This window comes from Pantherophis guttatus, chromosome 3 (genome assembly GCF_059756535.1).
Source record: "Pantherophis guttatus breed Tessera chromosome 3, ASM5975653v1, whole genome shotgun sequence".
Lineage (NCBI taxonomy): Eukaryota > Metazoa > Chordata > Lepidosauria > Squamata > Colubridae > Pantherophis > Pantherophis guttatus.
Window position 1 is genome coordinate 178,644,618 of NC_142065.1, and position 27,553 is coordinate 178,672,170.

General features: G+C 34.9%; 2 protein-coding genes across 10 annotated transcripts in view; one reads left to right on the forward strand and one right to left on the reverse strand.

Annotated features, from left to right (window-relative positions):
* CSPP1 (centrosome and spindle pole associated protein 1) overlaps window positions 1-24,124 on the forward strand; it is a 62,126-nt gene extending 38,002 nt beyond the window's left edge. For 2 of the 8 annotated variants that reach the window (XR_015733396.1, XR_015733395.1), the window contains 14 exons: window positions 3,552-3,664; window positions 5,359-5,508; window positions 6,081-6,215; window positions 8,079-8,183; window positions 9,223-9,283; window positions 9,400-9,526; window positions 10,718-10,860; window positions 11,655-11,789; window positions 12,924-12,979; window positions 16,943-17,009; window positions 17,833-17,936; window positions 18,217-18,367; window positions 21,605-21,672; window positions 23,315-23,561. Coding sequence is in view for 5 of the 8 variants with exons in the window: in XM_034429921.3 (XP_034285812.2) it covers window positions 397-549; window positions 3,552-3,664; window positions 5,359-5,508; window positions 6,081-6,215; window positions 8,079-8,183; window positions 9,223-9,283; window positions 9,400-9,526; window positions 10,718-10,860; window positions 11,655-11,789; window positions 12,924-12,979; window positions 14,771-14,815; window positions 16,943-17,009; window positions 17,833-17,936; window positions 18,217-18,367; window positions 23,315-23,541 (1,772 nt within the window). In the remaining 3 variants the exon portion in view is untranslated. Of the gene's footprint in view, window positions 1-396; window positions 550-3,551; window positions 3,665-5,358; window positions 5,509-6,080; window positions 6,216-8,078; window positions 8,184-9,222; window positions 9,284-9,399; window positions 9,527-10,717; window positions 10,861-11,654; window positions 11,790-12,923; window positions 12,980-14,770; window positions 14,816-16,942; window positions 17,010-17,832; window positions 17,937-18,216; window positions 18,368-21,604; window positions 21,673-23,314 lie in introns of all 8 variants that reach the window. The other 6 variants (XM_087890652.1, XM_034429923.3, XM_087890654.1 and 3 more) reach the window with 4 other exon arrangements.
* Window positions 24,125-25,297: 1,173 nt separating this feature from the next.
* ARFGEF1 (ARF guanine nucleotide exchange factor 1) overlaps window positions 25,298-27,553 on the reverse strand; it is a 68,962-nt gene continuing 66,706 nt past the window's right edge. The window contains exons 38-39 of one of the 2 annotated variants that reach the window (XM_034429918.3): window positions 27,087-27,204; window positions 25,298-26,756 (exon numbers count right to left, since the gene is read on the reverse strand). In XM_034429918.3, coding sequence (XP_034285809.1) covers window positions 26,592-26,756; window positions 27,087-27,204 — 283 coding nt within the window. In that variant the 3' untranslated portion in view covers window positions 25,298-26,591. The remainder of the gene's footprint in view (window positions 26,757-27,086; window positions 27,205-27,553) is intronic. The other variant, XM_087890650.1, reaches the window with a different exon arrangement.

Genomic DNA, 27,553 nt, shown 5'->3' on the forward strand with positions numbered 1-27,553 from the left:
AGAAGACATCAATCTCTCACAAGAAGAATTTGTCAATTCAATCCTTCATATATAAAGTTTTAAAATATCTATGTTTTAAAGTAAACCTTGCATTAATCATTTAATATTATTAGGTAAAAGTAAAATGTAATAACAAAATTGAAATAAGAGTACTACAAATTGAGTGACCTGAACTCTTATAGCTAAACTGGATGATAATATTTTTAATTTTAAAAAGTTTTCTAAAATTTCTTGACTTATAGTAGAGTTTGAAATAAAGAATATTGTACACAGTGCACATAATTCTGTTTTAGATTGAGGGCCTCATGCATCCTTTTAAGTGTAATTCTGAAATAATATTTCTTGAAAATGTTATAAACATGTCATATTGGAATAAAATTTCCCCCTTTTCTTCAGCGGACTTGAATATTATGCACAAGCAAAATGAAGATGCATACCATAATCCAGAGGCACGAGTATATGAAGATAAAAGAGCTATAGTATCTGTTGACCTAAGTTTGGCCTCACCAAGACTTGAAAATACAGATGAATCTACAAATAAAACAGCAGGTTTAAATGCTAATATATTTTCAGTTGCAACCGTGTTGTGTCATTGGTCACAATTATTGTTCATTTTTCCTATGCTGTACTTTCCACTGAAGGCAATCCTATATATTTTTTCAATTCTCTTAAAGCATATAAAGTGAAGTAGTAGATTATTACATTATGAAAGTTGTTACATCCCTGTTGACTTCTGATCTGCATCAAAATGGACTTTGTGCACATGCAAATATTTTTTTCCACTCATTTACAGGCTGAATTCACATTTTGGGAATGTAGTGAGGTTTCTTTTATTTTGCTTAGTGTGGTACATTAATGGAATCAGTGAATAATCATTGTTTTAAGGCAATAAACAGTTAAATAATGATTTTTTTAAAAAAAGGTCATTGCAAAGGTAGTCCAGCACAATAGGCAAATGGGGATAGTTAGATTTAGGAATAACTTTATTGTCACTTTGAATGCACACTAATTGGCTACATTAAAATGAAATTACGTTGCATACATCTCTCAGTTGGGTTGTTCATGGTTTCTGATTTATTTCTGGTTTGCATTTTAAGCCCAATTCAATTTGTTTATCTTTTTCCTTTTATATGGGCATTTATTTTGTATGAGTGACTCTGAGGAATGATCACAATTAAAATGTCAATATAAATACAAAATGAAATTGAAAAATTACAACTATCATCAAGAAGCTTTTGAGCAGTTATAGAGGCAAGACAAATACCTAAAATAAGAAAAAAATCAAAGCAGGAATTTGTTCAACTGGAAGATTGAGTAACATGTTCATAAATTACAATAAAAAAATCTCGCTTGATGGAATATTATAATTTCCACCATATTGTCTTATTTGAAAACAAACCCTCAACCTATCTAGGGTCATATACGGGATTCTTCTTCGGGATTGCATTTGGACATGCCTTTTCCATAGTTTTTAAACATCTTTTACACCAGCAGTCCCCAAACGTTGCAGCTTGGCAGCCTGGCTGGATGGAGAGGGGAGCCAGGATTCACGAGCAGCAGACAGATGCACACGTGCATACATACGCAGCTCAACTGCAAGTTGAGTTGTGCGCACAAGCACATGCACACTGGCTCACCATTCACATGAGTTGAGTCTTGCTCGTGTGTGCACCAGCCCATGGCTGGTTGCAAATAGACCATGGGCCGGTAGTGGGCTGCGGCCCGGGGGTTGGGGAACCTTGTTTTACAGAACTACCATTTTAGCAAACTGGACTCGACTTAGTTTCAGGGCCTTTGTATGATTTGGGGTGAAGAAATGGAAATTATTGCTTTTTAAAGTATGATTTGAAGGGGGAAAAGTGGATATTCTGAAAACTGAGAAGTTTGGTTATTTTGATGTATATGATTGCAATCAATGCATAAACATTTGAAGAAAACTCAAGTGTATATAGATACCAGTATGTTGTGGATGCAGAAGGCTGCTTTTGATCTACAAGAATCTGGGAAATGAGAAAAAATATTAGAAATGTAATGGATTTTTAGTTTTTTGAGAAAAAATTGTCAGAATACTAAACTTCTCTTCAAGATTTTCACATTCTCAAAACTGACCACATAGAAATAATAGATGTATTGATTTTAACATTTTCTGTTTTGTAATATTTTTTTAAAAAAATGCAGTTGCCTTTTTAATTTAAAACAAATCAGAAAGGAAATGGTGAAATTAATTTCAAGTATTGCCAGATATACGGTATTTTTCTGTCTATAAGATGCACTTCCCCCCCACAAAGTGGGTGGAAATATCTGTGCATCTTATAGAGCGAATGTTCCCAAAGCCCTGCCCACTCACTAGACCCACCCGCTGGCCTCTGCCTTCCAGCAATTTGCCTCCTTGCAGCAAACAGCAAAAAGCCTGATCAGCTTCAGCATAGCCTGATTTAGTACGAGCAGCTGATTAGCGGTTGGATCTGCCTCCTGGAATACTGTGGATCAGCTGTTCCAGGCTGCAGGGATCACTGCCTCCGCCTATTGCCACCTCTGCACGCCTCATTTTTGGCCTCCGCGCATCCCGTTTTCAGCCTCTGCATGTCCTGTTTTCGGCCCAGTCCAAGTGGCGGTGATAGGTGGCGGCAGCAATGGGTGGCTATGGTAACAATGGGTGGCTATGGTGGCGATGAGCAGCAGCAATCCCCACAGCCTGGAGCAGCTGATCAGTGGTATTCTGGGAGGCTGATCCAGCCACCTATCAGCTGTTTGTGCTAAATCAGTCTGTGCTGAAGCTGACCAGGCTGTTTACTGTTTACTACAAGGAGGCAAATTGCTGGGAGGCAGAGGCAGAGGCAGATTTTTTTTCTTGTTTTCCTCCCCAAATGCTTGGTACTTCTTACAGTCTGGAGCATTTTGTAATTTGAAAAATACGGTAGTCCTGAAAATCCACCCCCATCTTATTAAATTATTTAATTTAAATAATTCTAATTCTTGGTATATGATTGCTAAAGCACAATTCAGACCATCACAGTAAAGCCTTTGAATGCAAAAAATGTTGATTAATTAAAGGTTTGAGGGTTCTTTTCTATATCTTTTCTCTTGTCAGTGTGTCCATGCATATTAAAGAAATGGTTGAAGGGTGTGCATATCCATGTTTCTATCTAGCAGTCATTTTCTCTCTCCTTTCCCTTTTGTAAGGTTCTTATTTTGAAGAGTATATATATTATGTCTGGACTTCCAGTTCCCTTAGTCGTCTGTGTTGCAATCTTTATTAGTATTGGTAATGGAAAATTCAGTCCTTTCAAATTTGTAGCTTTTGTTTTTGCTTCCAGTGGAGGTAGGTAGTGCCTTCTATAGAAAAATCCAATTGATTTTTTAAAAGCTTTTTAAAAATACTTTTGCATTGTTAATTGCAAATATATCTTAAGTTGGGTAATAGCAGTACATTCAATTACAGCATAATTATAGATTATTTAGCGTAAGATACCTAGCATCAGCTTAAAAGCATTTGTGATAGGACGTATTACCAATGCTTACAACTTCCCTCCTTTTCTTTTTTAAATTAGGCTTTACATATACACAAACATCCCCTTTTGCACGGGGTAATGTTTTTGGAGAGCACCCAAGTCCAGAACAACTAAGGAGACAAGAGTCATATAAGAACTTCCTTCGTTTTCAGGTAAGTATATTTGTAACAATATTAAACAATATTTCTGATTTAGCTTATTTCCATTTTCTAAATGCTGCTGTAGATCTGGGCTTTCTACAGATTAAATAGTAGTGTTTTTATTTAGTAGTAGCAAATTTCAAATACTGAACACAATCCCCAAAAGACTGCACCAAAATTCATGAGGCTAAAATAAGAAAATTTAGGTTTATTAAAAAGTTGCAAATGTATCATCCCATCATAATTTCTAACTAACACTTTTTGAAAAATCTTAGGATAAATTTGTGTAGACATCACAGAATGTTCAGTGTTAGGGAATATGAAAACTGACTAGTGGGGAAGTGGACAGAATACAATGAAGTATGCTCAAAAAGAGTCAAAACCCTGAGTACTTCAACACTTCAGCTGCAACATGTAAATTTCTGCTTGGGAGAAATTTTCATTTTCATTATTACCTGCAACCATTACATGCGGCACTAGTGAATTATATACAATCAAAAATTCTGTACTTCTTGGAGGAGTTATGAGAAGATACAGATCATTACCCTGGGGCTAGTTCCTTTCTATGAGAAGATCTCCTTTATCCTTGAAGTGATATTCTCTACCACAATCCTCATTCTCCATTACAGTGTAAGAAACTGCATCCTGGGAATGGAATCAAGCTGTTACATTCTAGAAATTAGAGGCAGTGCTTAATTTATGACCACAATTGAGCCCAACATTTATGTTGCTAAGTGAGAAATTTGCTAAGTGAATTTTGCCCCATTTTACAACTTTTCTTGCCACAGTTGCTAAGTGAATCACAAGAGTTGTTAAATTAATAACATGGTTGTTAAATGAATGTAGCTTCCCCATTGACTTTGCTTGTCAGAAGGTCACAAAGGCTGATCACATGACCCCAGGACACTGCAACCGTTATAAAAATGAACCAGTAGTCAGGCATCCAATTGTTAAATCACATGACCTTGGGGATGCTGCAATGGTGTGAAAAATGGTCACAAGTTACTTTTTTTTAGTGCTGTTGTAACTTTGAACAGTCACTAAACGAACTGTTGTAAGTCAAGGACTACTTGTATTGTCAGTGTAGCTTACTGGTTGTCTGAGCACATATCGTTTAGGATTCTGGTCTCAGTAAAAAGGGCTGTTCTCTGATAGCTTAATACATTGAGGATAAATGCATAACTTGTACATAATAAGCAGCTAGTCACGTATTTATCATACTTTTAGTATATTGGGACCACTCCTTTCCGAATTGGCTTTCATCTTCATACTAGCTACTGTTGCTACATTTGTACTCTTTAGGGATTGTTGTATTTTCATCATTTAGAGCTCTGGTTTCTTTTCACCTAACCTAAACTAACCTTGATGTGATCAGTGTATTCTTTCCTTGCCTTTTTCCTCCATTAATCTTCCTCACGAAATTCCACAATTCTATTTAAATTCCTGATCATGAGATTCCAATTGCTTCCCCTCTTCTTTATTAGAATATTCAAGGTTAGTCTACTATAACTACTAACCTTCATAAAAAATACTAAGATATACAATGGTTTTCATAGTATAGATGCATGTATTGACACAGTCCAGTGATTAAGATTGCTGTGGAGAGAAAAGACTTCCATTGATCAGTAGTTGGTCATAATGATCTAGCCAGTCTAATTAGTTTTATGAAAACAGCAAATATATATATATATATATATTGTTTCCAGATAGAGGAAAAAAGAAAAAGAGAAGATGAAGAACGTGAAAAACGAAGGATTGAAGAAGAAAGGGAAGAAAGAAAGTTAGCTGAGCAGAGAGCTAGAATACAGCGAGAGTATGAAGAGGAACTGGAAAAGAGGCGAAAGAAAGAAGATGAGGTATGATTATAAATTAATCTGATTGATTTTTGCCATGAAGAGAACAGTTACTTCCTTTTATTATCCCAAAAATGAGACAATAAATTACTACTTGTGTAATGTATTCCTTACATCAGGAATTTTTTTAAAAAGTCAAATTCCATATTTTTTTTGTCATAGGAAGTTGCTAAAAGACATCTTCCTTGATTGTATATTTCTGTCTGATTAATGAACAGGTAAAATGTACTTATTTTTCACTAGTACTCCAACTTTGCTTTAATTAATATGCCAGTAAAGAAAATGTGTATTTCTATTCTTTAATTGGAGGACTCCTGTTAAGTGGGGAACAGCAAGTAATTTAGTTAATTAATATATGTAATGCAATTTATATAAAATGAAAGTATTTTAAATATATCAGTTTGATTTACAAATCTCTCACATAAATATTCAAGCGGACACTTGGTAATATTACAAATGGATAGGCTTTCCCATTCTTTGTAGTGCAAGAAAAGACTTAAGAGATGCAATTTGGTCAATTGTTATCTCATCAACATTAGATTTAGTTTGTATCATTTCCATTTTTATCTTTATAGCAAAGATTAAAAAATGAAGAATTATATAAAATAGCTGAAGAAAGAAGAAAAGAAGCTGAAAGGAGAAAGATAGAAGAAGAAGAAGAAAAGAATAAACAGGATATTGAAACTGAAAAATATTTGATTGATGAGAAGGTAATTTAAAAAGAAAATCTTAAAGTCTGCCTTATTAGCTTAGATCCAAATAGGGTCATCTCCGTAGAACTCAAATCTGCAGTTCTAAGCACATCCCAAAATGCTTCAGTCTCAAAACCCATGGTCTTTCAGGAGATCAATAAGAATAGCTCCTAGTTTGATGTTTGAATCCAAAGCACCGCTAATTATTGTAAAACAAATTGCTAAACATAGTATTAAAAAAATATCTTAATGGCATAGAACATTGGAATGTTTAAAGTTGGGCACCCCAAAGGTGCTATTTCAAAAGGCAACTGGACTTTCTTTATTTTTCCTTGAAGACATTTCACTTCTCATCCAAAAAGCTTCTTCAGTTCACTGTGTGCTGGTTTGCCTGAAATATGATCATGAGGCTGCAGGAGAAGACTCTTAGGTTTTATGATGGCTGGAAGTGCTTTATGACCCATAAAGCATCCTTTCCGAGGCTGTCATAACTTTAAAATGTTGTTAAATGACCAGTTGTAAATTGAAGATTACCGGTAGACATTCCCTAGATTAAGATCTGAATACGTAAATTCAACTTCATGCAAATGTTTCCTTAAATCACATTCTAAAATGTTTAACAGCATAATTCGTAAGAGTTCAAAGTAGTATAGAACATTGGTAAATATATTAAACAGACTTAGCTTTCATTGGGTTGTGCTGTTGAGGCTTAGCTGATCATAGCATAACTGATGGAATTTCGTTTTGTAACGGGCCAGGTCCTGTTTGGTAGTTGTCACATCAGAGCATTTGTTTTTCTTTCAATACTGTGTTAATTGAATGTCAGGTTTACATATACACATATAGAAATGCACTTTGTATGGATAAAGAATAGGGCAGGGAGAACTTTTAAGTCTCTCTGTTAGTGAGAATTTGTGCCCAATGGTCTGGGCAATGGATTATTGGATCCCACACAGCCACTGTTTATGTATTGATCAAAATTTGCAAGATAGATGCAAAACACAAAAGAAAACGTTCATTTATATTTCTGCTTCCTCTTTTCCTCCTTTTCCTACGTGCTCAGAGCTAAGGATAGTGATGTCCATTTGTTTTATTAGTATTATAGACTACATTTGTGTTAAGAAAAATAATAATTGACTTAACTTATGCTAAATTTCAGTTATTATTTTCATTTCATAGTGTGAGAGAGATTTATTTTGGGAAAATGTATATATAAAATAGAATGATAGCAGGACAAGCCCCTTTCTGAAAGAGTGGTCTCAAGAGAACACAGATTTTGCAGCGTTAGGTTTCTGATGATATTATGTCCTAATTGTGTATTGTTCTATTCATGTTCAAATTAACATGACCAGTATTACACACTGACAGTCTGAAAAATTTGGGGGCTGAAACCATAAGGAAAGTATTATATGGCTCTGCCACTTCTACATAAATCATTGAGTTTTATGCTAGAACAGGGTTTCTGCCACACTCTTCCTTTTTGTGTATTCTAATTTTTAATACAGTGTTTAATTTTTTAAATACAATTGAATTCACTTTATCCAAAACTAGAACTTCTATTAATATTAGCAAGATAGAATATCAGTAATATCAGAATATCACTATCATTAGCAAGATAGAACTTCAGTCAATATTGTTTTTTGCTTCCAAAAATGTAAATTCTGTATATTATTTGACAATGAGTTTTCATAAATATGTTCCAAACCCCCGCTTGTTCTCACTTTAAAAATAAATATATCCAAATTAGAACATTAATTAATTAATATATATTGCATCAAAAGAAAATTATAATGATCTTTTAATTGATAGTTTAACTATTGTATTTGTTGAGGTCAGTTTTAGAAGTGCACATTTTCATCTGTCCATTTTGTTGTTTATCAGATTTCTAGACACCCTTCTCCTCTTATACCAACTCTTCAGAGTAAACCATTAGTAAAAGAAGAAAGAACACTTCTGATGAACAGTCGCTTGTCTTATTATACACAGGTATGTTTGATTATTTTACAGATGTAATTCAGGAATTACTGTTAGTGTTGTATTTCCTAATTGTGTTCTTGAAAGATTGTAAGTTACTTGGAGTAAGGGCACATCAACATATTAATTTATATATTTATTCTCCTTAGTAATGTTTAATAATTCTATTGACATTACTTTAGCCACAGTTTAGAGCACTATTTTCCAAACCTGGCAACTTTAAGTCTAATTTTGCTTTCTTCAGCTTGTAGCATATGTTTCATGACTTAGAGGTTCTAAGAATGTGTAATTCTACTGTGTGGTTAATAATAATTTTAAAAATTAAATGGCAGATAGGATAGCTGATATAAGGTAAAGGTTCCCCCACACATGTGTGCTAGTCGTTTCCAACTCTAGGGGACAGTGCTCATCTCCGTTTCAAAGCCGAAGAGCCAGCGCTATCCGAAGACATCTCTGTCGTCATATGGCCGGCATGACTAAACGCCAAAGGCACAAGGACCACTGTTACCTTCCCACCAAAGTGGTCCCTATTTTTCTACTTGCATTTTTTACGTGCTTTCAAACTGCTAGGTTGGCAGAAGCTGGGACAAGTAACGGGAGCTCACTCTGTTATGCAGCGCTAGGGATTTCAACCACTGAACTGCCGACCTTCTGATCAACAAGCTCAGCGTCTTAGCCACTGAGCCACTGTGTCCCTGATGATATACATGGACATATTTTTTTTAAAAAAAGAACATCCTTCCTGTGCAGCATTTCAAATTAAGGAAATATCTATCATTAAAACCAATGGATTATTCTTTCTTAATACTAAATGTTATGGGAAAGATTGAGTGACTATGGTTATTGATAATGTAATTGAGAAAGGAAGGATTATATCTCTTTTCCCTGGTTGTAGTTTCCACCTTCAATATTTAATTTAACAATTACTTGAACATGAGTTATATTGTTAGTATTATATGTAATCAGGCCTTAGAATGCATGACACCGAAGCCAATAAAAGTGAGCTATTTCTCTTTGTATAGATGCCATATAAATTTAAGTTTTTTTCTAGGATGTACCCAGAGTTCAGTCCCCGCCAGTGCCAGCTAGAAGAAATCAATTACGTACATATGGTAAGAAATCTATAACTCTTCTTACTTTGGTTGTGTTAATGACCAGAATATATATTTCTAAAGGAAAATGAATACTGGGCATTCTGTACCTAATTATTGTTATACTGAATTTGCAGAAGAAAAAAAGAATGTAATAAATGAACTTTCGGAGATGAGAAAGCAGCTCCGCAGTGAAGAGCGACGACTACAGGAACAGTTGTTAAAAGTATATAGTGATGATGATGATGAAATGCCAGGGAAAGGGTAAGGAGTTTGGTTTGTCACAAATCATTTGATAAAATACACATTTCTTCTTGGGAAAGTGATGAATACTTTAATTCAGCAGGTCCTGACCTTTCCATTTGGGGGTGGGGAGAGGGGATGGTTCCGTGTGAGCAATGGGTGGGTGCATGTACAGCTCCATTTGCACAAGCACACCTGCCCGCTGCTCATGCAAGTGGACCTGTGTGGTGTGTGCTCTCCTGTCACTTCCACAGCCCAATTCCAAACAGGCCACGGCCTGATACTGGGCCGCGGCTCAGAGGTTGGGGCCCCTGCTTTAATTAGCAGTAAAGATACTTGTATGGAGTTAAACATTTTAGAATGAAAAAGTACCTGAAGACAATATTGGGTCTTTTGGTTTTCTACATTTTGTTACCACAGATGCCTTACCATATATACTTTGCTACATATACTTTTGTATGTGAACTGGTATCCTTTCATTAGGAGAGACCTGAAATACATTCTATATAAAATCAAAGGGAAATCTTTTTATAATTTCTTTCTTCTGGAGCTGCCCCATAGTGAAATATCAGATAAGGCTGTGATGAATCTGGTTCCGAAATTGTTTATGATCTAAAGAAATTCTGCTTTATAGTTAAATAATAACAACCAAAAAAACCCATATTGTCAGAGTGAGGGCTAACTGATTCAATGATTGTGTTGTGGGTTCAAGTAGACATTCCTGGATTTAAGCAATTGCTTAATTTAGTTCATTGTTAATCATTTGTATTTAGGTTGGAAATTTGAGTTTTTCTAAGACATATTATAATTAAAATAGTTTCATCCCTGGCTGCTTTATTTAATGAAATACTTGATATATTTAACTTCTTTATCTTGGAGATTATTTGTAGTTCTTAATTTATAGCTACCATTAATAACTAAACTTTAATGGAAACTATTTGCCTAAAATAACCTAAAACCTAAAATAATGCATGGCAATGCATATTGTCACAGGTGTTACTGCATGTAGTATTTGTAATTAGTAAATTGTAAAAATTGGCTTCTCCATGTCTTTTCTAATTGGCTTTCTAGAATTCACAAAATTGGAACATTTTTTCATTTTGTTTTAGACCCATTTTTATCATCTTCAGAAGAATTCACTTCTTTTAAGTGAACTTGTATATTTTTAAAATTTGGATTATCTTTTTTGCATGATTTTGGTAACTTTCATAGGAAAAAAGATAAACAGAATTTGGATGTATTTGAAATGGCCAGACTCCGCATGCAAGCTCCAGTAAGGCGACCATCTTCAAAGGAGATTGCTGATCCTATTAATCTACAGAATATCCGTGAATTTAATGAACTTAAATATAAAGGTTAGTTGGCAAACTCTGAAATGATGTCAAAGAACCAAGCAACAAGCACCAAAATCAATTTCTCAGCATTTATGTGTGTACCACAGAAAAAAAAAACAACCCATGGTGTTCTTAGTTTTGTAAATGCTATTCTATATGTAGTTAAAATGATGCTAATAACATACAGAGAAAATTTATCAGCACACATAGAAACTTGGAGCTTGCAAAGTATAATATATTTTTATAACTGCCACCCAGTTTAACAAGAACAAACAACAGCAGAGTCCAATTGGAACTACAGTAGGTATGGAATATTGCCTGATGGTTGACAAAGAAAAAAGAATGGTAGTGTTGGGATCAAGGAAAGGAACAGAATAGACTGGCTGAAATCGTAAACAAGGAAAACAAACTGAAATATTTATTTCAGCTGTCAAAAACAAGTAGTCCAAACAGGATTAAGAGCAAGAAATCTCCAAACTTTGCAAAACAGGCAAACACCAAAAAATTGAGCTACTTGAGAAAACTAATTAACTTGAGAGAACTAACCTAGGGTTTGGGAAGTCCCACAAAAACTCGTTTAGCCTCTGCTTTTTAAAATAATTGAAAATGCACATAAAAAAGTAAGACAAATTATCTCAAATAGTAATTGTTTAATAAAGTCATTGAGTATATAGATCATGTGTATTTGGTCTCCCCCTTTGCCAAATTTTTCTGTTCAAATCTGTTATCATCTTTGGCAGATAATTATTTAAACAAGTTATGTATGTTTGAAGAAAAAGATGTGAGACTTCTAAATGCTTTATTTTATGTTATAGATTCAGAAACACGAGTAGAAACAAGACATTTGTATCCTGATCCTCCCACCAATAATGATACTCTGGACATTCAGCAGCTAGCATTGCTAAGAGAGCAAAAAAAGAAACTTAAAAAAATGAGGAAAAATGCAGAAGGTAAGCTAGGGCTCCTCAAACTAGGTGTGTCTTTCATGGCTTTAATTTAGCTCTGCAATCTTTATTTTGGTCTTTGCACATACTCACTTATACCCCAAATATAAATATTTATGTCAAGCATGGGAAAATCAGACATGCAGGCAGTTCAAATGAATATAAAGGTTTATTGCAAGCTTATGCTCTATATGAGAATCTGAGCTACTAATGGTCAAAGCTAATTGGCGGCAGATAGAGTTAATGGAATTCAAAGTGGGCTGGACTTAGATCTCTTGTGGCGTGAAGGGACTCAAGACTGATGACTTGTTTGACCCCTCCTTCAGGCTCAGCCTGGTATTTCCTATGATTTATTATCTTATATAAGATCAGTGGATACCTATTGCTATTAGCTTTGAGTTCTGTCATATCAGTTGGCTAATTGCTGCAGTATTTTTCTGCCATTGATGCATGTGGGTTTTCTCCTACCTCTCTACAGGACACCTCCGTCTCCATCTTCTGTGATTGGGCAGAAGTCTGGCATTCTAGTTTCTCATAGTTACAGTATTCAAATTCTATTAAATCAGATTTCTGGGAGACTCCATCTTGGAGATGATTTTGGGATATCAAAATTAACAACAAGGGAATTTTCAATTGAAGTTTTTAGATCTTGTGTTATAGAATTGCACAAAGTATAAAAAAATTAATAAAGTTGTTTCACTGCAAAACAAAATATTATGTTAACAATACGTACCCATCTTTGGGGGGTTTGCAAATTGTCTGAATATTGATCAAGAACTTATTTAAAAAAGAAAAAAAATGAGTGAAAAGGGTTGCACAAAACTTTGGGGAATTCATAAGAAAAATCCTATTTGTACATAAGTTCTTCAATAAATGTCTAATAAATTGCTGGATTTGGTGATAACATTCAATTTTCTACTTTATTCCTGTTCCATTATCAATTTTTTTTATTTGCATGTGATTATAATTATTAACATTACTATTTCTCAGTAAAATTCTATTGCTATTGGTGTGATTTTGAATGCATGGCTTTGATAATATTTATTACATTCATTACATACAATTCTAGTGTTGTGGAACACTGTCAGGGTCCTTTGGTTTTTAATTCTATTTTTCTTGTCAATATATTTGCTTTATTAGGTTCCCTAGATTTTGATGAGCCGGTATCTAGCATTAGATCAAGAGACAAAAGATTGGTGAGTAACAATACAATTAATTTACTCATTTTTTAATTCCTTATGGGAAATAATAACTTTGTGAACTCATGTACATATACTAATTCATATTCCTTGAACCTTTGCCTTTTATATTCAGTTTTCATTAGAGATTTCACTTTTTTATATGGAGATTATAGCTCCAGGTTTTTCTGTGCAGGTTCCACCTAGTTATCTCTATGACTTCTTTAATGGGTATCTAATTTGTCTAAATTAAGATGGTATCATGGGTTACATGTATAATTTTCAAAGGCTTCTGGAAACAGTGCCTTTGAAAAGCAACAATGAGGTCAGTGTGGGCTGGGATTCATATCGTGAATGCTTATTAACAGTATTGAATAGTCATGTAATTGTTACACATTTCACTATAATTTGAAGGCTGAAACTTGGAACAGTATTCTAAAGGGTCTTTAGTTATCTTTTAAAAAACAATTTCTCAAAAGTGAGAGAGAGTTTAAAATATTTCCTTAGTAGTGAGAGTTGGATATGTTTAAGTTTTATGTTTGATCAAAATGAATTTGATCATTATTGATAACATTATTTTGTATTTTTTGCAAACTGGAAGTGTGAATATCAGATAAGCTGACACATAGAAAATTAAAGATATCTCACTTTGAAATAAATATAGTGGAGCAGGAAAAGCTGCACAAAGGAGAACCAAAATGATCTCTGAGCTGAAGTAGATCCATTGTTTGGAAAGTTTCAACTATTGAAACTTTTTCAAATCTTGGATTAAGGCACTGAAAGACCACTTCAATATCGTTGCCAAGAAAATCAAAGGGAGATATTCATAGCACATTGACTTCAGTTGAAATGAAATTTTACTTTTAATGAGGAGACACAGAAAAAGATTAAATTATGGAGGCAGGGATGACGTTGTGGCGGTACGGTAATGACTTAGCAGGGCTCCACTAAGCCAGCTGAATGCTCCCTGTCAGGAGGCCCTTAGGGGGTCAAAAGACACCCTGGAGAGGTGACAAAGTAGAGGGGACGCTCCATGGATTGCGAGGAGGAAAGTAGCCCCTCGCAGGTCCGGAGGAAGCCCTCAAACCGACAGGAGAAGAAGACGGTCATTATGGCCAGAACAAGCTGGGACAGCCCCATGGAAGAAGTGACTTTGTGTTTTTCCACATTTCAATGCCTTGGGATTATAAATATACTCAACAGTGAATTGAGATTTATAAAGTCTTGGGGAATTGGTAGGCCTTGTGGATTACAAATATTTACTACTAAGAGAAGAAGGAAGCAGCTGTGAACTTTGAAGAGTGAACTGAGAGTTGCAACATCCAAAGGTATTGATGGGCCTTGTGAATTACAGATGCTAGTTATTGAGAGAAGAAGAAGAAAGGAAAATAATTATTTGGAAAGAAGTACTCCACTCTACTACAGGATAAATTTTTGGACTGATCTGGTGTATTATAAAACTTATAAGATTATGATACAGATGGGAAATAGGAAGAGAAAAGAGTGTCCTTTCCTTGGTTTAAAACAGGGGGGTTAGAAGTTGGTTGGGGGCTAAGAGATTATTGTGGTGTATTTTACTAAATTAAGGTCCCATTTAACCTGGTTAATAGACATAAGTAGATACAAGCAGAAATGGCAACCAATCCAAATTTAAGCAAGTTAGGAAAGAAAACAACATCTGCACCATCATCTGCAGTATCATCTGTAGCATCAAGTCCATCAAGTCAAAGATCGATAGAGAGCATGATACAAGCAGAGAAATCAAATTCATTTCAAAAAGATGTGATGACAATGTTCCAATCCTTACAGGAGGCGATAATGAAGAATCATGAGGTGAAGATTGAGTTGGGAGAGGTAAAAGAAACGGCACATGTCATATGAAAAAATAGGGAATTCCCAACATATGATAGAAAAAAAATGAACAAAGGATTCAGATAATAGAGGAAAAATCAGAACAAGCTGAGAAAAAAATAGAGGAAATGAATCAAAGGCTTACGCAGGAAAATAAAGAATTGGAGGAAAATGTGATTTCATTGCAAATGAAAAAGGCTGCTTACTTCTTGAGATTCCAAAACATAGAAGAGGAAAAAAAGAGAAGACCTACCTGATATAATGATAGAATTGCTGGCAAATGCCTTACAAATTACAAAGCAGGAAATGCAAGGAGAAATAGATGAAATATTCCGAATACACACAACCTATGCAAGAAGACATAATCTCCCAAGAGAAGTTCATGTCAGATTTATCAAGATGATAAGAGTTGAAATACTTAAAAAAGCGAGAGATGAACCTCCACAATATAAAGGCAAAGAAATTGGGGTGTTGAAACAGGTGACAAGAAGAGTAAGAAACCTAAGAAGACAATATAAATTCTTGACAGATAGCTGATTAAATACAATGTAAATTTTAGATGGCTGACACCAGAGGAAATTTGGCAACTTGGAATGAAAAAAAGATATAGATTGGATTCATTAGATAAAGCATATGAATTTTATGAATGTCACTTTGGAACTATGAGAATTAGTGGGATAGAAACTGTAAATTAACAATGTCAACGGCCTATAAGAAAAATCTATACAAAATGTTTTATAGATGGCATTTACCACCAGCGAGGCTAGCAAAGATGTTTGAAAACTTATCAGCTAAATGTTGGAAGTATAATGTTGGAACCAGGTTCATATTATCATATGTGATGGACATGCCCAAAGGCAAAAAAAATATTGGACTAAAATACATACTTGGTTAGAAAAAATGATAAAACAACACATAGATTTGAAACCAGAAATATTTCTTCTGGGGATACTACCAGAACAGTATAATAAAGGGAGTACATATTTAATTTTGCATGTAGTAATAGCAGCAAGAATAGTGTTTGCACAACAGTGGAAAAATGGAGAAGTCCCGACAGATGAAAGTGTAATAAAAAAAAATATTAGAATGTGCTGAGATGGATAGATTGACACTTAAGATAAAAGAAAAGGAAGAAACAGAATACTTTTTAACATGGGATATATTTTATCAATGGTTAACTAACAAAAACAGAGGTTAGAATTTAGAAAGAATTCTATTGAAAGAATTGTATTGAAAATATTGTAAGATGAACAAGCTAATTGTTTTATTATTTTATGATTAATATTGATATGTTTATTAAGAGTACTAGTATGATTATGGTTATTTTTGTACCTTTACTCAAAATTAATTATGCCCAGACAACACGCTGTTCAGATAGACATGGAATTTTTTATGTTTTTAAAGAAAAAATGTACCAATAAAATATATATTTTTAAAAAAAGAAAAAGATTAAATTATAATATTAGAGAAATCAGATAGAAATCTTTCTCGCTATACTGTATTTCAGTCTTGTGTGTACCCAGAATGGTAATGAAAAGGAAGTAGTTCTTTAACTTTTTGTAGTTAAATTGAAATTTATTACAAAACATGATAGTTGCCAATTAGGCAAGAGATTAGATAAATTAATCCTTTAAAAGAGGTACATGACTAGTGGCTAGTAGTCTTGATAGTTATTAATTACCTTCACTATTAGGGTTTTTCCTCTTTCAGTGCCAGGTGAACATGAACAGATTCTATTGCACTTCCACCCTGCTTGTGGCTATACAGAGGCATCTTGTTGATTGGACTAGATAAATACATCTTTGCTGTGCTTCATTGGGACTTTATTTTATTCCTTCATTTAATAAAATTTATTCTGGATGAATAGTTATTTCCAGGGTAGATTATATACGTGCAGAATGAAAGATATATGGAAATGAAATTGTGGATTGCTTTTTAAAAAGTAATTTTTCAGTACTGCATTACATTTATTCAGTAATATATTAAGTCAAGATCCAGATTACTGGATCTTGACTTAATATATTGAAAGGCTGTTGTAGGAACAAGTAGGAATAATAGAAAAATGTTATCAATGTTAAACAAAATAGACTGTTGATTTAACTTGAATTTTCTGTTGCTTTTTATTTGTAGATTAGAGATGCAGACTCAGATGGATTTATGAAAACCTCACTCCTGGAATCTGAGAGTGCTTTTATTGGTGAATTTATCTTTTTAGTATTTCTATATTTGGCAGACTACTTATCAAGAAGAGCTATCTTGTATGTATGCTGCATTCCCTTCAGGTTTATGCAGCATTTTAGTTATAGCTAATATTTATTGTTTGTTTGAAAGGTGTATATCATCCTATATTTATAGGAATAAAATCAATTGATTTTCAGCTATTTCAGTTTTCTGGGTTTCTATAGATACATTTAATAGTTTTCCATTATTCAGAAATACAGCGATAGCAGTTTGAATGTAGTGTGTTGAAGCATCTTCTAAATCACAGCTCTTCAATGAATGAAGTTACTGGAGACTTCTTTGGTCTAATTTTTCCATAATGCAATAGCCCTCATTTATGACCACAATTGAACCCAACATTTCTGTTGCTAAGTAAAACAGTTGTTAGGTGGGTTTTGCTCCACTTTATGACCTTTCTTGCCACAGTTGTTAAGTGAATCACTGCAGTTGTTAAGTGAATCTGGCTTCCTCATTGACTTTGCTTGTCAAAAGGTCGCAAAAGGTGATCACAGGACCTCAGGACACTGCAACCATCCTAAATATGAACCAGTTGCCAAGCATCAAAATTTTGATCACATGACCATGGATATGCTGAAATGGTTGTAAGTGTGAAAAATGGTCATTAGTCACTTTTTTCAGTGCCATTACAACTTTGAATGGTCACTAAATGAATGGTCATAAGTTGAGGGTTACCTGTTTATGATTAACTAATATAGTTCAGAAACTATATTTGCAATTTGAATACTGGATTTGCTTAAAAATCCAGTATGAATTTATATTTTGACACTTGCTTCTCCTAGATACGGATGGTGAAACTTACCCAATTTTAGAAGAGCACAACTACAATATGAATATAACTCCTTCACCCCCTGTATCAGCAAGAGAAAGAAGGAGAGAGAAGAAGGTAAAGGAATTTATCGTATTTTTTTCTCCATTGAAGCTTTGTGTACTTAAGTCTACCTGAAGTCAAATTCTACCATCTGTTTATTTTAACAAACCTTATTCAATTAAATTCTCTCTCTCTCTCTCTCTCTCCCTTGATGAGGTAACTAGCCTTTTCTTTATAATGTTTCTGTGTGATATGCAAATTTTTGAGTTGAATATGTGGTTATTTTGGCAATTCCAGTAATTTTGACTTGACAAGCATTTCATAATAATTCAATCATAATTCTCTGTATCTTCAGGATGATGCTTTTCATAGGGTGACTCCACCACCACAGTTGGACAACAGCTCTCTCCACTCGAATTCTAGTCTCAATATAGATCTATTAAAAGCCAGAAATGAAGAAAGGTTGCAAAGATTAAATGAACTACATAAGGATGCCGTTCATATAGGTATGATCTTTTTATTGAATGTTAGGACAGAAATTAAAAAGGGACTTGGTGGCTCAGTGGCTAAGACGCTGAGCTTGTTGATCAAAAGGTCGGCAGTTTAGCGGTTGAATCCCTACTGCCGTGTAATGGGGTGAGCTCCCGTTACTTGACCCAGCTTCTGCCAACCTAGCAGTTCGAAAGCACGTAAAAAATGCAAGTAGAAAAATAGGGACCACCTTGGTGGGAAGGTAACAGCGTTCTGTGCACCTTTGGCATTTAGTCATGCCGGTCACATGACCACGGAGATGTCTTTGGACAGCGCTGGCTCTTCAGCTTTGAAACGGAGATGAGCACCGCCCCCTAAAGTCGGGAACGACTAGCAAATACGTGCGAGGGGAACTTTTACCTTTTACCTTTAGGACATAAATTATTGAAGAATTAAACATTTTGTTAGATTTGGAAGAACTGATTGATACAGTGTGAGCAAACTTTACCCAGAGCAACTTTTCCCAAACTTGGTAGCTTTCAGATGTTTGCAGCTCATTTTGCAGGATTCTCAGAAATGGCTGAGAAACTAGAAACTAGCTATGTATTCCTGGAAGATGACCTGCACATTTGGTACCCATAGGATGGAAAAGGCTAGCCAAGTGCAAAGTATTGCATATATGCTGCACACTCAGCATACATGGCTAATATGCCACCAAGGTTAAACTACTGCACAGAAGACAAGAGTGCTGCACTGCACTGCACTGCACTGCACTGTCATTACTCTTCCTTCCCACATTCAGATTTTTAACAAAGGCAAGTACATTAATATTTAAAATGGAGTGGTGGGGGTGGGGGGTAATTGTTCTGGATTTTCTTTGTAGCCTTATAATTAAAAGAAGAAAAGACTAAAGCAGAAAAAATCAGGAGGTAGCTACAGATCAGCTTAGATAGCAAGTTAGTTGTAGCCTTTTTTCACCTTGTTGGATTCATTAGCCCTATAGTTATATCACAGACAGACTTACCGAGTTTTAAGAGGTCTTTAAGTCAATTGTATGAAGGTAATTGCTGTTACTGTTAAGAGATTTCTTAACAGTTGTCATCTGAAATATATTTTCCTTCATTTAATCTTATTAGATTGAATCTTCACCTCTAAGTAACCATACACAAATATTTCAGGTCTTACGCATAAGATATTTAAGTGCTATGAAGAGTAGTTCCACCATGTTTTCCTGCAGTCCTTTCTTTCTTGAGGCAAGAGACACCCAATCCCATGACTTTTGTCCTTGTATGCCTTGTTTTTTATGCCAGTCATATATTTTAGTTTTAACCCCCTCAAAGTGCGATGCTCAGAGTTGGATACAGTCCACATTTAGTCCATATTCTGATAACATTTCCACACAGAACTTGAGTATAACCTCTGCTGTGGTATTACGTGGAGTGGTTTCCATGAGCATCTTTTCTTCAGTTTTGCAGCCCTTACTTTCAATTTTTCAATTTGAGATTATAGATGTCAGACGGCCAACCTTAGCTGCCTCATACTTGGTTTCCCAGACACTTATGACCTGGCCCAGGGCTGTTTGCTTTTGTTTTTAAAATAAGTGCTCAAATAAAAAAAGGAAAGGACAAGGATCAGGGGAGAAGAACAGGATGTACGGGTATGTGGGAATCACCTTGGGAGATGGATAAAATTTGAGTGCAAAGGTAGACGAGTGGCAGAACCCTCCCTAGATTTGGGAGCCTAAAAATGAAGGAAATAAGGAGTACTTCCAGACTTGCCAGATTCTGTTAATGTAATCCTGTAATAACCTTGTAATACTGTAATATTACTACTACCACCAGCGTGGTTGCACAGTGGTTAGAATGCAATATTGCAGGCTAACTCTGCCCACAGCCAGGAATTTGATTTTGACCAGTTCAAGGTTGACTCAGCCTTCCATCCTTTCAAGGGCAATAAAATGAGGACCCAGATTGTTTGGGACAATATGCTGCACTGTAAACCACTTAGTGCTGTAAAGCACTATGGAGCAGTATATACTGTAAATTTAAGTGCTATTGCTATTTCTATTGATAATAAAGATAGATCTCGTACTTCTTGTTTTAGACCACATTGCAAAACTGACATCAATCTTGCAAGCATGAAAGTAACCCTACCTATGTTCATTGTTATTCTCCCCAAAAGCAGGAAGAGTCCCTTCTGAGATGCTTTCACCACCCCTCTTCCCTCAGACTCAAATTTTGTTTATCAGACTGTAGGCTGTGGCTCTTCCTGTTTTCCAAGGACATTTCCACATTCCATTAAATAGAGTGCCTGCAGTAATACAGTTTTGGAACTATTTCACTGGCCAGCTTGAGAAAAGCTAATTGGCTCTGATGAATGCTAATAATTGCTATGATGGAGCTAGCCATACACTGTTGTGCAATTCAATCTGAAGTTTTGAGGATTAGAAAGACTAATGATGCAGAATATACAGGATGCATACAATCAGTAGAACTATTATTTTTCAGGATTTAAAAAAAAGGGGGGGGATTTAAATAATAATAATAATGGATGAAATTCAAAGTCATCTGAGTTGATGCCTGCTTGCACAATAGAACATTCTTCCCTGTTGCTCTCTAGAGTCCTCAAATCTCCTTAACATAATTTTCCATGATGAAAGGTATATACAGTATAGGAGGCTTCAGGAAAGTTGGGGAATTGCCTCCTTTCCTCGACTACCATTAGTGGAACTGTAAATTGAATTTCTCACTGGAATTCTGTGATCAAGCAGTCAACATCATCTTAATCCTTTTTTGCAGCATGCATCTGATTTATAATCAATTTATCATTGATTGCATTAAAAGTAGCATTAACTACTTAACTCAGGCTACTGAGCCAGATACGTCACATGCAGGCCACACCCACCCCAGCTCAGCGAAGGTAAAAAATGTCACGATACATCGCATGACATCAATGTGACATGGCAAGTTTGACGCTATGACTTAACTTGTTCTTTAAATTTCCTGACTGCCCTCCACCATTCAGTACGCAAATTGGCTTTTCTCAAATTTATATGTCTTTATTTGAAATTCCATTCGGGATTTTTCTGAGCCAGGCTTACCATTCTTCCAAGATAATTTTGATCTCCCCCTCCCCTGCTTTATGCAGTCTACAAATGTGTTGAAATTTCCCTTCACCAGGAAGCATTATATAGCAGGTACTATCACCATAAAGAAACTAATGAGGTGTTGAAAAAGATTTTTCTGCAAATATCATATATTCTTTCTTGATAGGTTAGCATATTCCATCACCAAAATCTGGACTGATTTTTGACCTTTTTAGAAAGGAAGTGATAGTCAGGGTGAGTAACTGACCAAATTTAGTTTCTTTTAGTTATCTTTTAGATAGACTCATAGATATTTGAAGATCCTTTTTGAATTCCAGTTTCTCAATGCAGCAAATGCCAAAAAAGATTTCAGTTCATAGAGAAGCTCTTCTGGGTGCATAGAGCAGCTTTTTTTGGTGAATGCTACCATGTGATATTCAAACATTTGATTTTTCCACATCATTTAAAAAAAAAAAACCCAGCTTCTGCACACCATTTTACTCTTTCTTTGGAACCTCAATGATGTGTCGAGATATTGCTCCTAGGTGCAGTTCTGTATAGTATGGAGTCCTTAAATTTTCCTAAGACTTTATATTGGGTTGGACCTATTATCAAATCTGACATAATTATTTTTTGCTGAAGCTGCGATTTCAAGAAGAATCTTTATTGTAGTTTGACTTTTTTATTATTAAGATTGGCTTGATTAAAATTAATTTATTCATCCCTCTTTACGAATTAGATATGAAACTGTAGACCCCAAAATACTCAAATGTGATACTTGTCTTTCGTATACACAAATTGGTGCTCAGAACTTCCACCTATGTTTTAGAAAGGACTGAATTTATTTGGAAAAGTATCCACTGTTTGATGCATATGCAGATTTTTAATACAGCTTCCCCTGTGATTAATTTTCTTTAAATTTTACACTTAGGAATTTATTAGTTAGTAATAATTTGTTTTATATAGATACCTTTATATATAGTTAAATCTATTCTTCCCTCCATGCATGCAATATTTCTTGTATCCTTGGCTGCTGTACAATCCCTGAGCATCATAGAGACTCCTGTATATTTTGTTGGCAAGGTATTTTTTCTTCAAACGCTTCATCTCGTTTTTTCCAAAAGTCTCTTATGTTGTTGTGGTCAAAAACTTTATCTCAGTAATCCAAAGCACTATGCTCCAAAAGATTGGAGATTTGTAAGTTTTCTTTTGCATACCTAAGATGTTGACTTTTATGATGAGGTTGAAGAAAAGTATTGTTTTGATAACTCTCCCATGCAAAATCATTGTTGTATAAACAATGTTCTTCTAAGGACAGGGACTCCAATGTCAACTAAATGTCAGTAGGTTATTCGTGCTGATTTCTGGTTTCTGTTTTGTACCTCTGATTAGTTTTCAGGCCATTCTAGCAGAATTTTTTTCTTAGTCTTCACCACAGTCAGCAAGTAATTGAAACTTGAAGAGACATTGGTTATTTCAGCAAGTTAACCTGAAGCCATCTTCCAAATTGATCAATAAAGTCCCTACGTGACCAGGAGCGCCTAAAGTTTTGGATACAGGTGTATATAAGAAATATGGCGAAAAGGGGAGTTGGATCCTCCAGTGCAGTTTTAAGGCATAGTATGCAGTTGCTTTTGATCATCTTCATACTTACCTTAGAAATGCCATTTCTCATCCTTCTGTGTCAGATAACATTATTTGACCAGTTACTCCAGAATAAGGAAATATTGAAAATCTGAAGTACCCCGATTGGACAACAGTTGGGCTGACCTTGCTGCATTTTTATTCCGCAGAAGTCCTCTGTAATACTGCAGAATGAATAATTTGGTCACTGAAATATATGGTAGGATACCAAGTATGACTATCATATATTAAAGTTTATTTGTTTTTCCTCAAGCTGATGACATATCATTGGGGAATGGTGATGACATCCTGAAGGAATTACTTCCTAGAGATGGCAGAAGACCCAGTTCGATTGATTCTGTGGCAACTGAGCCATGGCTTAGACCTGGGACATCAGAAACACTTAAAAGACTCATGGCTGAGCAGTCAAGTCAAGCTAAACCAACTTCTGAGAAGAGCATAACATTCAATTGGCAAGGGCTGTCAACTGCCCACGGCTAAATAAATTTGTGTTAAAGCTGTTTGTGCCTTTCAAAAGTTTCACTATTGCACTTTTATATTCATAGTTGATTGTGTAAACAATGCCTACTTTGTTCAATTATTGATAATTACTGATGACCACTAAATTTGGAAATATATTATCACAGTAAATTTTCATAACAGCTTCAGAGTACAGCTAAATGTACAATTTAGCGTACATTTAATGGTACTGAGGCAAAATTTATTTTTGGATTATTATTCTTCTCTGAAAAATTACCTCAGACTTCTGCAAGATTGAGAAATATGACCTGAATGTAATCAAATAAAATACTGTGGCTTATTGTTCTTAGACATGTAATAGACGTTTAGGGACTACCCAGGATTTAAATTCATTGCTGCTTTACTTCTAGCCCACAAATCTTATCCAAACATTTGTTCTAAAATGCTGAAGTGTTGTTTTATATGTATATATGTGTGTTCAAATGTAAATTGTGAATTCTACAAATGTATTTATGTTCATGACTTAAGATGACAAAAATTTATATTTTTATCAAGATTCTAATGAAGTATTTGTGAAATGAATAAATTGTCTTTAATAATTAAAGCTCTGGAGTTTCCTTGATGATGCTTCTTTCTCATTGCAGTAGAAATGGCATGTGCATTGAATTTCATTATGGAACTAAATTCTGACTGAACTGTATTAAGTCTAGTACAAATTCGTTGATTTGCATCCTTCCAAAGGGTTTTTCCCTTTGGAAGGGAAAAAAATACAAATGTTACTGGGTGAAGGCAAAGCTGCAGGGCTTGATCAATACAAGTTCCTTTTTGTGTAATTGCAAGGTGTTTGCAGTATGTTACACATACTATTTAATATTTAATAGTATGTGTAATATACCATTAAAATGGACTCTTTCCAAAAAGAATCAGTTTCCCAACTATAAAACCTGGAAAGCTGGATGGGTAGAAAAAGATACCTTTTGAAGAATTTTTTCATCACCTAAATATAATTTTTTCCTTGTCCTTCACCTGGATGTAGTTCTCCTTTATTGAACATTTAATTGTAACAAAACAAAACAAAACCAAAAAAAAACAGTTGCTTTTAGGCAAATATACAGGCGAAGAGAAGCTATAATAGCAAAATACAGTAATTTGTAATGTCAGTCATTGGCAATGTCATTTGGTTACTAACCGTTTTCCCTCCAAATAGGGAGGGATTATTGAGTCTCTTATTTGGGGTTCAAAAAATACTTTATAATACTTCCGAGCTGAAGCAGCTTCTTGGATGACAAGCAAAACGTCTTAAAGAAAAATCAGAAAGTCCAGTTGCCTCTTGAAAAAGCACCTTTGGTACTTCATTGTAAATTTATCTCCTGTCCTTAACTGCCTAGAGCAAAAAGAGATGTACTACACTGGTTTTCCCAAGGGAATAGTATTTTCTCAGAGTAGGGTTACTCTTCTGCCTCATTTGAAATCCTTGATTTTTACAGCTACTCTATAGCTATAAAGTAGTAAAGATCCAGCAGTCTTGTTCTCATCACAGGCTGGGAAGCTGCTGCTTGTCTTTTCTGCTCTGAATTGATCAACTACCCGACATTTGCAGTATGTCTTGCTTTTTGTCTGGCTATTGGAAAGACTTTTGCATGGGGGCCACTTCGAGGCAGCCTTCAGTTCTGCCGTTCTGTATGTGAGACAGAATACTGTCCTAAATGTTGATTTAGCTACAGCTTTTCCAAAATAGGAAGATTTGAACTGAAAAATAGAAGGAATGATACTTGACTTAAGTTAAATTCTTTAATCACTTGCAAACATGCTGAAGGCAGTTTGCTTCATCACTGTTAACCATCATTGTTAAACTTTTAAGTTTCTTGAAACATTAAAACAAGTAGTTTTACATTGCATTGGTTTTCATTGCACCGATGAAAGAATTCAAAAACTTTATTGACTTATAACCTGATTAGAATATGCCAGATGAGAACCAATATTGTACAGAAAGTTGTACAGAATTTACATAGAAAACTTTACAGAGCTGTACCATATACATTTTTCCATCTGAAAAAATTTTCTACATCCACTGTAAGACAGAATGCTTGACAATCTTTTCTTTAACCATCAGAGCACAATTCACAGTATGAATACATTTCCAATAAATTTAAAACCGTCCCTAAACCATGCCAGATTTGTTACTTGAATATATTTAACATTACATTCTGTACACAGAGTGAAATCTACATCAAACAACCCCCCCAAAAGGTGACATAAGATAAAACCTAGACTCATTTGCAGTGATTCAAGTTCCAGCCCAGAAGGATCGTTGCAATGGCTTATTATATTTAAAAGCCCTATCACAGGTATATTACAAACAGTTAAGCCAGTTGTGACTTTTTCAATCTTTGCCCTTCACTAAAGTTAGCAAGACTAACTTTTAGGATACAGACCAAATCAATCACAACATAAACTCAGACTAGTGCATTTGGTAAACAAATGTATGGGTTTCTATGAAATCATAAAAGAATGCAGGAAGAACTATATAGTGTTTGTAATTTTATATTACAGACCTGCACTCTTATGTTTTTTCACTGAAGAATGATTACCTATATCTCAGCTTGAGTGTGCAGATTTTTTTTCAGAATAGAAATTCCATAAAGTTGCTAGATCTCTCACCTAGTGTTTTCCTGTGCTCTCAGTACAAACCATTCTTTCAAATACAGTTCTCCTGAGTTGTACTCTATGGAAGTTCAAACTTTTTAAGTGTTAGTTCTTTGGGTACATATCTTAAGTTCACAGCCATCATAAACATAAACACGCACACACACATAATATGTATGCATGTCTGAATAAGAGGACATCACAGTCCAAGCTGACAATAAGACTGTTTAAAACTGGCTCAATGCTCAGCATAAGCCAGGAAAGGGAGGAAGAAAAATCCACTGGAGAATTAAAAGTTTTGCAAGCCTAAGTTACAGATTTACTCTATACTGTGAACTCGTAGATGCACACACTGCCATATAGAGACCCTCATTATGAACATCTAGTGCAAGTTGATTTGGTTCTTAGTTTCCTTAGTTATACTTTTACTGCTTGGCTACAACTTCCTCTTCATCTGCTGGTTGAGATATTTGGAAAACAACTCCAATTCGTAGAAAAAATCTTCTTAAAACAGCCCGGAGCTCAGGAATCAGATCAAATTGCATTATTTCACACAAAAGAGGATAGTAGAAAGATGCATGAGCTTTGAACTAAGGGAAAAAAGAATTCTATTAGACATTAAGTTCTTGAACGAGTAAATGCACTAATTCAAACATTACAATAAGAATTATCTAGGTGTCAGATCCCTTCATCCCATTTTCTGAAGAAACAAATGTGCATGGTCTTATTGGCACTGAAGTACTGACACCAGGAAAGGGAAAAAAAGGCAAATGGCAATATGACATGAATGTATTGGAATGTTTTTATTCAACAACAATGGAAGGGAATCTATCCTAAAACTGGTTTATGAGAATTATGCTCTCCTGTTTGTAAGGAAAAAATATGGGCTCAATCCCTAAATATTCTGAATGCTTACTTACCCGATCATCACTTATCTTCAGAACCTTTGTTAAGAATAAAAGTAACAGGCTAGTCCAAGCTTCCCGATGACTCTCTGAGGTCAAAGTGAGGAAGTAGCTGAGAGCTTCCCTGCAGACACTACAAGCAACATGCAACATAAAACCAAAGTTTAGTTGCTTATTTTCAAAACAATCCTTATCAGAAAAAGTGCATATTCAGAAAGATAATTCAATAATCCCATCCTACACCAACACATTAAAAGGGATGTCAGTAAACCCAAGCATACTTAAAAGTTAGACAAAACACTTCAGCATATTATAAAGCTGTCGAGGGGCAGCTGCGATGGAATGTTTCACTGATTACTGAATGGATGGTCTCATCTCAAAGATGCTTACAGTTGGCAGTCAATTTTTCAGGTATTGGTAAGTAGTAATAGGAGAAGGCAGGAGTGAGATCATAGGCCTGTTTACTGAACCACTGAACAGCA